The 12,084-nt window shown below is 50.1% G+C and overlaps 1 protein-coding gene across 2 annotated transcripts in view; it reads right to left on the reverse strand.

The window, feature by feature from the left end:
• Positions 1-12,084, reverse strand: part of WIPI2 (WD repeat domain, phosphoinositide interacting 2) — a 143,126-nt gene that overhangs the window by 24,546 nt on the left and 106,496 nt on the right. For both annotated transcript variants that reach the window (XM_088451036.1, XM_088451035.1), the window contains exon 7: positions 10,242-10,312. In XM_088451036.1, the coding sequence (XP_088307162.1) occupies positions 10,242-10,312 (71 nt within the window). The remainder of the gene's footprint in view (positions 1-10,241; positions 10,313-12,084) is intronic.

Consider the following 12,084-nt stretch of genomic DNA (forward strand, 5'->3'; position numbering starts at 1 on the left):
CACACAGGAGAGGTAGAAAGGGTATAGACATGGGGGGGAGGGAATAGGGGGGACAGGGATGGGGGAGAGTGCACAGGAGAGCAGAAGGGGTACAGACATGGGGGGAGGGAATAGGGGGGACAGGGATGGGGGAGAGTGCACAGGAGAGCAGAAGGGGTACAGACATGGAGGAGAGGGAACAGGGGGCACAGGGCTGGGGGAGAGTACACAGGAGAGCAAAACGGGTACAGACATGGAGAGAGGGGAACAAAGGGCACAGGTAGGAGGGCAAAGTACACAGGAAAGAAGAAGGGGTACAGACATAGGGAGAGGGGAATGTAGTACAAGGTGACAGTACAATATTTAATATATTTTTTACAGCAGTTGCTATAATATATACATGTGTTACAGTAGCTGTGTAACAATACAACACAACCTGCTCCATCTGTATTATAGCTACAGAATACTAGGGCCTGCTTCCTTATATTATAACAACAGGACCCTAGAGCCTATCCCACACATACAAGAGTTTGCGCCACTATTAGTATAAGAGGACACAAGTCAGTCTCCCCATGTAATCATACCAGTGCACTGGTGGATGCTGCAGCTGTAGTATAACAAGGCACTAGAGAATGCTCCCTTGTAGAACACATAACATTAGGACACAAGGCTCTGCTCCTAATGTGCTATAATAAATATTATTTACCTGGGTAAGGGAGGCCTGGGGGAAATTAGAAGAAAGCAGGGGAAATCAGGTGGAACTGTTGTAGTGGAACGCACATCCGCAGCATTTGGATGTGATGCCGCCGGCGGTGATTGGTAGGTGAGCTGCTGTCTGCTGTGATTGGACGAGAACACCGCCATTGGTGATTGGTAGGTGAGATGGTGACTGGACAAACGCCGCCGACGGTGATTGGCTGCTGCGTCCGCTGTGTATGCACCACAGCAGCTAGTCACCGCCAGCAGCATCTCTTCTCTCTCCAAACAAGCACCACCAGTGATTGGCTGCTCTGTGGTGCGCACACAGTACGTCCTATGGGACCCAGACCTTTTTAAAAACTGAGGTCGCAAGTGGGCGTTCGCTAGCTAGCCGCTGATGTTTAAGTACTGCGCATGCATAAAGTACTCAGTGCGCGTGTGCAAACCTATCACAGCGATCGGGAAGCGATCGCTCGTAGCACACCCCGCAAGCTTGAGTGACATTAGACGCCGTTAAGGGGTGTTGACAGGGGAGTGGTTGTGTGAGAACAGTCGTGTCAGAGCGTCTGAACGCCGTTTCATGGGCGTCCATAATTAATACGCATCATCAGCATTCACGTCACAGGGCTGGATTAAAGTCAGCAGGACTCGCAGTGCTTGCGGTAGCCTCAGGTCTACCTTAGCAGTTGCGAATGGGTCCGATGGTACCGATGTTCCCCTTATGTAGCGGCGTCTCACCGTTCGCTTGTAGAGGGAAGTGGGTGGACTTTAGTAGCGGACGGGCGTCTGCATATTTATACAGAGAGTGCCTCGGCGATTGCATATTTGCATATACATGCTACGTCACGCACCGAGCGATCGCTTGTTAGCGAGCGTGTCTGAATCGCTCCCCGAGTCCCTCACCTCCTGGATCGCGTAAAAACACGTTGTAGCGCGCATTTTGCGATCACTGGACCTGCGTGTGATTACGGAGCTGCGAACGCAATAGCGATCCTTAATGAATCAGGCCCAATGAACAGAAAATACAATGTAATAGAGTGAGAGTTTTAAGCTCGCACAGAATTACTTAAATAAAACTCGCAAGGCTATCAGCCCAGGTCTGGGGTGGCCTGGAGTGGGGGGGACGGGTCACCACCTCCCCAGGGATCCTCGGTCTGGGCTGACTAGTGTAGGGTGCTGAATGCTTTGGCCTGGGGAACCCTGTGAAGCGGATCCCCCAAATGCGGCATTACAACCCCTGCTAGAAAGAGCCTGGTGCTGGTTGTGGATAATACGGGGGACTCCTACTCATTTTGTCCCCCGTATTTTCACCAGGAACGGTTCACACAGACTGGTGCTGGTTGTGCTTTTAGTGGAGGACTCCACATAACTTTTTTATTTTATTTTAACACTTTAATAGTTTTTACACACAGAAGCATTCATGGAACTCACTGATCTGTGAAGGCTACTGTCAAACTCGGACCTTGAAATAAAACTCGCATTACAAGGTTCGATTTTACTTGCAACTTAACTCGCATGCCAGTCAAACATTGTGGGACAACCTCGCACCTTCAAAATGTGAAAGAAGGTGCGCCTATCATCTCATTTCGACAGCTCATCATCCCCTAGTTGTACCATCTCCGAGTTCTCACCAATGTAAATGAATGGAGCCAGAATGCAATATAAATAAATATCATATTAATAATAAATAGCATTCAAGGAGAATCATTTGCTCAGGTATTTTGTAACAGCTATAGAAAATACCGGAAATAAAATCAAAGAAAATAATTACAATTATGAACAAAATCACAATTAACAGATTAAGGCCCTGATTCAGAGCCGGACGCTCTGACCAGAGCGCTCGCTCTGAATCAGGGCCCACCTCCATTAATATGGAGCGTCACCACCCACAGCATATACGAGCGTGCAGGATGATGGTCGCGATGGTCTTGATCATCGCGACCATCGAAACTGCGAGCAAAAGCCTGCGGTTGAGTTTTTCAACCGCAAGGCCAGGAGTGATTTTGGCTCTATCAGAGCCAAAATCACTCCCACTGACATCACTAGTGATGTCAGTGGGGCCGGCTTCAGACGGTAGGCGTTCCCTTGGGAACGCCTCCGTCTGGCAGGCACGCCCCCGACACGCCCACCAAAGGGGGTGTGCTGTCAGTCAACATCGACAGCACGCCCCCTTTGATGAGACACTCCGAGCGAAGGAAAGTCCTTCGCTCGTCGCGTCTCGCGCATGCGCACGACGGAGCTCCCTCAGTGCAGACCATCGACCCACTTGCGAGCGGACAGCCGCCTGCGAGTGGGTCTGAATGAGGGCCTAATTCCCAACCCAAGATAAACGGCAGATTCTTTAAAAAAATCTTCAAGTGAAAAAAATGCCTAAACACAAGTTAACTAAAATGTAACAATGATAGACCTGCAAGATTGCATCCTACATGGAAAAATGTAAATATCCCAATAGGTCACAAATATACTTTCTGTACACCAGCGACCATAAAAAGAAGAAAAATTTTTGATATGGTAAGAACTTACCTTTGTTATCTCTATTTCTACGAAGTCCATAGGGTTCCACAGGATACCTTGGGGGTATAGGTGATGACGTCAGGCATCGGGCACCATAGAGTTAAGTTTTCAGCCTCCCAGGATGCACTAGGGTCCCCCCCTCCTATACCCCGCCCCAAGGCATCTCAGTTACGTACCAAGCCATAGGCCGGAGGAGGAGAAGGAAGAGAGAGAAAAAAGATCTGGACACACACAAGAATCACATTCTCACCAGAGGGAGACAGAAAAACCGGTGACCAGAGCAAAGCACCATTTGCAGCACAGGTGCGACAGGTCGGGAGTCCTGTGGAACCCTATGGACTTCATAGAAATAGAGATAACAAAGGTAAGTTCTTACCATATCTCATATTTTATACTTCAGGGTCCATAGGGTATCCACAGGATACCTTGGGGATGTCCCAAAGCAGTATCCTTTAAGGGTGGGGACGCTCCTGTGCTGAAAGGAGAATCCGCCGCCCGAAGGAAGCATCCTGAGAGGCAAAGGTGTCAAACGCATAATACCTCACAAAGGTATGGACAGAGGACCACGTGGCCGCCTTGCAGATCTGGACTGCAGAGGCACCACGTCGAGCTGCCCACGAAGGACCCACAGACCTAGTGGAATGAGCCCTCACAGAAGATTGAACCGGCAGGCTTTCATGAAGATAAGCTTCTGAAATTGCCATACGGATCCAAGCTGTCAAAGTTTGCTTTGAAGCAGGCCAACCCTTTTTACGGAAGCCATAGGGGACAAACAAGGCCTCCGACTTCCTAAACGAAGAAGTGCGGTCAACATAAATCCTTAAGGCCCGCACAACATCCAAAGTGGCCTCACCCACTGAAAGGTCAGGTGGGTTAAAAGCCGGCACAACGATTTCCTCGTTGATATGAAAACGGGAAACAACTTTGGGAAGGAAATCAGGACGAGTGCGCAGCACTGCCCTGTTCCCATGAAAAATCAAGAAAGGGGGTCTACAAGAGAGAGCCCCTAAATCAGAAACACATCTGGCCGAAGCGATGGCCAGAAGGAAAACAGTTTTAGCTGTTAGCCATTTAAGATCCACTGAGCCCAGTGGTTCAAACGGCGGTCCCTGGAGAGCCCTCAGGACCACAGCCAAATCCCAAGGCGCCACCGGTGGAACAAATGGCGCCTGAATTCGCAGAACACCTTGCATAAAGGTGCACACATCAGGGATTGTAGCAATCCTACGATGGAACCAGACAGACAGGGCAGAAACCTGCACCTTCAAAGAAGCAAGGCGAAGCCCATGGTCTAGTCCCGCTTGTAGGAAGGCTAACACTCTAGACAGATGGAACTCCCGAGGTGCATAACCTCTCGGTCAACACCACTGGAAGAAAATATGCCACACACGATGGTATATTCTTGCTGAAGACGGTTTCCGAGCCCTTAGCATAGTTCGTACTACAGAGCTGGAAAACCCCCTGGACCGTAACATGGCTGTCTCAACAGCCACGCCATCAAAGACAGCCGAGTCAGGTCCGGGTGAAGACAAGGACCCTGTGACAGAAGGTCCGGTCGTAGCGGCAACCGCAGAGGACGGACAGACCCTGAAGGTCTCAGAACCAGTGCCGTCTGGGCCACGCGGGAGCTATCAACAGGAGCGTCCCTCCTTCCTGTTTGAATTTCCGGATTACCCGTGGAAGAAGGAAAAACGGAGGAAAGAGATAAGCAAACCGGAACGCCCACTGGACGGACAGAGCATCCACCAGAGACGCCTTTTCGTCTCTTGTGCGAGACCCGTACACCGGCAACTTGTTGTTGTGCCGAGACGCCATGAGGTTGATCTCTGGAAGACCCGACCTGTCCACCAGAAGTTGAAAGACGTCCTGGTGCAGAGACCATTCCCCCGGATGAACGTCCTGGCGACTGAGAAAGTCGGCCTCCCAGTTGAGGACTCCCGGGATGAATACCGCTGATATGGCCGGGAGATTGCGCTCCGCCCAGATCAGGATGCGGGACACCTCTACGAGTGCCGCCCGACTTCGGGTTCCTCCTTGCCGATTTATGTAGGCCACGGTGGTGGCGTTGTCCGATTGGACCTGCACGGGATGACCCTGGAGAACACGATGGGCCTGCTGGAGAGCATTGAAAACGGCGCGGAGTTCCAAGATGTTTATCGGAAGCTCCTTTTCCGCCTGAGTCCATCTGCCCTGGAACAAGTGTGGACCCATGACCGCTCCCCAGCCCCGAAGACTGGCGTCCGTTGTCAACAGGACCCAGTTCGCCACCCAAAACGGATGACCCCTGTTGAGATTGGTCGTCTGCAACCACCAGGCAAGGGACAGGCGAACCTCCGGAGTGAGCACTATCATCTGGGATTTGAGACTCTGAGGCAGTCCATTCCATTTGGACAGGATCAATTGCTGCAGAGGACTGGAGTGAAACTGGGCATATTCCACCATGTGGAATACAGACACCAAGGAGCCCAGTAATCTCATTGCCGAGTGAAGAGACACACGGCGACTCTGCAGACAACTGCGCACCCTCAACTGCAAGGCAGAGATCTTTTCCCCCGTCACGAAGATCCTCAGCTGACTGGAGTCCAACAAGGCTCCGAGGTGCAGAATCCTCTGAGACGGGATCAGGGTGGACTTTTGCCAGTTTATCAACCAGCCGTGCCGTTGCAGTACTGCAATCGTCAGATCCAAATGGTGTAGAAGGAGTTCCGGAGATCCTGCTACCAACAGTAGGTCGTCCAAGTATGGCAACATGCGGACTCCCTGCAGCCGCAGGGAAGCCGCCATGACCGCCATCACCTTGGTGAACACACGTGGAGCAGTCGCCAAGCCAAAAGGTAACGCCCGGAACTGGAAGTGATCGTCTCGGATTGCAAACCTGAGGAACTGTTGATGGCACGAAAGAATAGGGACATGCAGATAAGCGTCCTGTATGTCCAACGACACCATGCAATCTCCAGGTTCCAGCGCCAGAATGATGGACCGTAGGGTCTCCATCCGAAACCTCGGCACCTGCAAGGACTTGTTGAGTGCTTTGAGGTTGAGGATCGGATGGTACGACCCATTGGGTTTCTGCACCAAAAACAGATTGGAATAGAAACCCAGGCCCCTCTGGGGAAAAGGAACAGGCACTATAACTCCAGCATGGAGCATAGTGTGCAAAATCTTCCGCAGTTCCGTGGCTTTGTTCCGGTCTGATGGAAGACCCGTGGTGAAGAATCGGGACGGGGGCCTGTGCCGGAAGGAGAGGGCATACCCGTGAGAAACCACCTCGTGAACCCAACTGTCTGTCGTGGTTACCGACCAACATTGGGCGAACCGTAGCAGGCGGCCTCCCACTTTGGGATCCCCCAAAGGGAGGCCCGGACTGTCAGGCCGCTGGTTTGTCATCGGACTTAGGGGCCGGACGTCTGGCACGCCAGGCCTGCTTCCGGGGCTTGGCCGACTTCTTGGGGCCAGCCTGTCGGGGAAAGGACTGCGTTTTAGGCCTACCCTGGGCCCTGTAAGGCCGAAAGGACGACGTACGTGAACTGGAAGGAACTGCAGCAGACGGGAGACATGCCGATTTAGCTGCCGCCAGCGTGGCTACAATTTTGTCCAGATCCGGACCAAATAGGACTTCTCCGTTAAAAGGCAAGGCTTCCAGGCCCTTTTTGGAATCAGCGTCCGCCTTCCAAGATCGCAACCATAAGGTGCGACGAGCCACCACAGCAGCCGAAGAAATCCGTGAGGTCAGGGTACTGATATCTAAAGCCACTTCATTAATGTAAGTGGCCGAATCCCTGAGATTGCCTATCAACTCGGTCTGTTCAGCCGAACAGTCGGAATCGAAAGACGCCTCTAAACTATCTGCCCAGCGCTCCATAGCTCTGGCTACCCAACAAATGGCCATAGCCGGCCTAGCTGCCCCCCCCCCCGCAAGGGAATAAACGGACTTTAGGCAGATTTCCACCTTACGGTCCGTGGCATCCTTTAAGGAGGACATGGGCAACGTGGCACTTCAGACCAGGCGTGTCACATGTGAATCCACCTGTGGCGGGGATTCCCACTTAGCAAAATAATTGTCTGCAAACGGATACGCCACTGCTAAACGCCTTTGAGGCTGATACCGTTTGCCTGGATGTTTCCACGCCCCCTCTAAGTGGTCCATTAATTGACCCGAAAGAGGAAACGCTGTGGCATCGCCCTTAACATCCTTGAAAAAGGCATATTTGGATTTTGATACCGGAGGCTCATCATCCTCAATAACTACAGCAGTGCGGACTGCACGAATAAGGCCAGGAATATAAACCTTAGACTTAGCGTTCGACTCTTTAGTACGGGGAGATTCTTGGTCAGAAAGATCCAGAATCTCCCCATCATCGGACGTCCCGTCGTCATCCTCATAAGGAGCAGACAGAGACGCCACCGGCCGCTTGTGAGGCCGCAACACAGACTCCCCTTGCAACACGTCCGACAAATGCTGTACAGAGCTTGTCAGCGAATTAACCCACGCAGGCTCATGAGAGACCTGAGGAGGGGAAAAAGGGAGACTGTGGGGTACCATCAATTGTCTCGGGAAACCCTGCATGGGTGAATACACCACTGACTGCTGGGACAATCCCATCTGAGGGAAGGCAGGCTGCGGAGCTAACTGGCCCACGAGGGTTGTAAGCGCTTTGGCGAAACAAGCCCAGGGCGGTTCCTGTACCGGAGCCGTGACAGTAATTGGCCGCGTCAATAGATAACACTGCTGACATATCCCCTCCGCGCTATCTTCCCCCTCCGCTATAGGTACCTTGCACGTAGTACACAAAAGCTGGAGAGGAAAGTCACTCTCAGGCATGATGGTAAGTATGTGACCCCTCTCACTGATACTCGTAGTATAGTATGAGACCACCCTGCAATCACCGCACCGCAAGGGCTTTAGCAGAAAAAGATCAGGGACAGTGAAAAGGCTGACAGTAGAAATGAAAGTACAGGCAGCAGCGCTAGCAGAAGTCACATACAATGCAAAGAAAATCAATTCCTGCACTAACATCGCTGATAATCAACTACGCAGACACAAAGCCTGGTAGGACACAGCGCTGCATACACAGACCTGAACCAAATGGAGGAGAGGTATGCCGGGGGGCGCAGACCGCGATGCCACCGCTTCCAAGCTTCCACCAGCGTTCACCATGCGTCAGGAAAGATGGCCACCGAGGAGCAGAGAGGAGGCTGGCCTGGGGGAGGAGCGCTGCCACAGGGCCAGTCAGCACAGTGCAGAGAGGGCTGTGTGCAGCGGGGGAGGCGCAGGCTGTGCTACAGCAAAGGCGCGCTACCCTGGCATGCAATTAACCTCTGGGACGCCGCAGCGCAACCGCTCAACCGCGGTCCGCTGTCCCAGGGGGGTAGTGGAAGCGCAGGTTAGGTACCTGGCTCCACGCTGCAGCCAGTCCCCAGGGAGCCCCCTGCCTGGGGACTCTGGACCATGTTTCAGCGGGGACCCACCGCAGGACCCCGCTGCTTACCTGCTGTCCCCCTTGGATCCGACCATGGTCCCAAATATCTGGGGACACCGATAGCTGTGACCCCAGATGCTTACCTGCATCCCCGGATCGGTACCGGTTTTCTGGTACCGGCGGGGGTGTAGGGAAGACAGCATGGACGTCAGCACTGACTGTCCATGCTGTACTTCCAGATGTGCAGCCACAGCTGCATTGAAGAAACTTCAGGGGCTATGCTTAGCTCCCCTCTAACAGGTGCATCCGACTCCGGCCGGGCACCAAACGTAACTGGGATGCCTTGGCTTGGGGGCGGGGTATAGGAGGGGGACACTAGTGCATCCTGGGAGGCTGAAAACTTAACTCTATGGTGCCCGATGCCAGACGTCATCACCTATACCCCCAAGGTATCCTGTGGATACCCTATGGACCCTGAAGTAGAAAGAACAGGTTTATCACAAATTTGGGAGTCCCTCAGACATTCCCGGAGATGAGGCAACTATGCCATTAGGACACGTTATCCTCTGAGACACTCATTACTGGATTGATGGGAATCACAGCTGTTGTCTTCATTCCAATATGACTATGCCTATCGGAAGAAGTCTGTGATAAGGAGACCCAGTTTGCCATACAGGAGTAGTGTAGCTGGCATCCATTCCCTATCATGCTGTTAGAGGACATCTGGCAGATGACCGGGATCCTCAAGGTACTACACATCTGCCAAGATGTTCGCTAGGATAACATGAATGCATGCTGCAAAACAGACTTGCATCTACATCTCGCAAAGTACTGTAAATTCACTTTGGACATAGAGCACTAAGGTGATACAAGAACTGATAAGTGGTGAAGGGTGCCCCTGGGTAAATTGGTAGAATACCTATTGCTTACTTTTTCTGTACATAGTTTGGGTTATCGTTTTGTATCTTTTGCTTGCTGTATAATAAAGATACCATTGTATATTTGCTGTTGTGTTATTTGTGACCCTAAGGACCGGGAGTATATATGTGTGATCCCTGGTTCTAGTACCCCATAGTCATAACTAGACTTTTTGGTGCCCGGTGCCAGGAACCGCACTGGCGTCCCCCCTCCTTATTTTAAAAAAAGTTACATAAGACGCGAGCCCGAAAAAGGGACATGGCCTCAAGGAGATGCTCCATGACAAATCTTATTTGTCCCGTATGATGAAGAAGGGGTACCGATCCCATTGTACCACTGTTGTCCAGGTGTCACTGGAAAATACAGTGTGAATCCAATGGCTGCATTGATGATTCCATGGAGGAAATAGGGGCGGCCAGGAAATGCCGGGGATAAAAGAAAAGGAAGCTACGAGGGAGAATAACTGTAAACAGAATATTGACAGGCCCGAACAGCGCCCGCCTGCCCTGCGGTGCCCTGTGCCATACCACACCAGTTATGGCCCTGCAATAATCTAACAATTAAGAAGAATTATTTTATTTAAACTAATAGACATGTTTGTTTCAAAGGATGATAATATATCAATCAAATGCGCCATGAAAGAAATATGCTCACACGGAAAAAAAAATAATAAACTACTAAAAAAACAAAATCTCACAAAATTCTATTCACCTTTTCATTCCTCTCCGGAGCTCAAAAAGCTTCTGTCCTTCTGGAATGGAAAAAACACGGATCACTGTGCCCTAAGGAACAAGAACAAATGCTCTGGATTATGACAACATAACACACACTTACAATCCAATAATTTAATACAATTGTTTTTTAATCTAATTGTTAAAGCAGCGGGTGGCAACGGATATATAGAAGGTAAGGAAAAGTAAACGAGAGTATGAACGAATAAAACAGTGGTTGGGCTGAAATAGTAGTAAACAAACAAAGCACAATGAATAATAGCCAGCCCTGACTAGAGTCCGTGGAAAAATGGTTTGTCAAAAGTGATAATTACATGCGATTAACTGTACCAACGCTAAACGTTATATCATGTAAAGACTAAACAAACAAGCATTAAATATTCTGCAAGGGAAAAATCAACTATGCAGACTAAAACAATGAAAGTGGGATTACTGATGAGCTATATACTACATAGAAAACAGTGAATATGCAATAGTAAAAAAAAAAATCACAAAATACTTAAGAGTGAGGCAGATAGAGATCCGGTAGCCTGGCCCACTATTGACCAATCATGGGCTATCTTGGGACTGCTGGAGAACTTTGAAGAAATGTCCTCTAGGTTCCAAGAAACCAGGAGCTGGATACCATCTGCTGGTGTGGAGACAACAATTGCAGAGCCATTCCACCTAAAGAACAATTTGGTTGGGAAGCCCCAACGGTACGGGATGTCAGCTTTCAGAATGGATAGAAGGACCTGTGAAGGGTCAAGGTGGCAGCAAATAAGTCTCCGAAAATGTGAATGTTCTCCAGGATAGGAGTAGAGGTATCTGAAGGTCTAGTCGCCCAAAGCACCATTACTTTTATATGAAAATAGTGGAAATGCATCAAAGTGTCTCTGGGAACATTCACTGGAGCAATTCTTGCCTTAGGGAGAAGGTAAATTTGATCCAGAAGAAAATACATGATAGGAGTAGTAGGCAATAGCTTCATGAAGATATCCGTGACATATTCCTTGAGTTCAGCATTAGATACCAATTCGGGAATACCCCGGATTTTAACATTGTTGCGCCGTAACCTATCTTCTAGGTCTGTACTCTGAAGAGCTGTGACTTCCGCTTGGAGTTCTTCATGAGGAGTAATTAAATCATTGTGGTGACTTCACAGCTTCTTATTTTCCAGGTGATCAGTACAATGTCCTATAGTGTCGACAGGTTGTTGAGAGGTCTGTAAAGCGGCTTTAAATTCTGCTTAGATGTCCACTTTAAAATATGCTATGAGTTATTTCATGGAAGCCAAAGTCAAAGGAGCGTCATCACCCGGAACACCTGACAATGCTGAGGCTGACACACTGGGCTCGCACAGTGCTGACAGCTGCTTGTGAACTTTATTGGGAGAGGGGCCACTCTTACCGCCTCATGAGGAGGGCGATTGTTTGAAAAAGCTGACTGGTGGGACCCCCGTTGGGTCCTTCTGACGTTTAGGAGACATGGGTACTCAGCGAAGAGAGGTGATGAGATTAAAATGAAGAAGCAGAAGCCTAGAGTCAAATAAGTGTTGGTTATGGCACAGTTCCAAATATAAAAGTGCAAAATTGACTTTCACAAAATAAAGGAGTGATGAAGGAGAATAGACAAATTTAAACAGAAGGCATCATCAATAGTCCTGTCGTGGCACATATATAGTTCTAGGGACATGGGTGGCAGCCCGTAGCACTGAATTTGCGGTTGTGCCTGCACTAGCCGCAGCGTGCTAACATGAAGTATGCTGTATTAACTTTAACTAACCAGTGGCCACTCACAGCACTTCCACTGGGTACTGGAAGATGCCCTAGAATGCAGTTTGG

This window comes from Taudactylus pleione, unplaced genomic scaffold, assembly GCF_031769625.1.
Source record: "Taudactylus pleione unplaced genomic scaffold, aTauple2 ptg000536l, whole genome shotgun sequence".
Classification (NCBI taxonomy): Eukaryota; Metazoa; Chordata; class Amphibia; order Anura; family Myobatrachidae; genus Taudactylus; species Taudactylus pleione.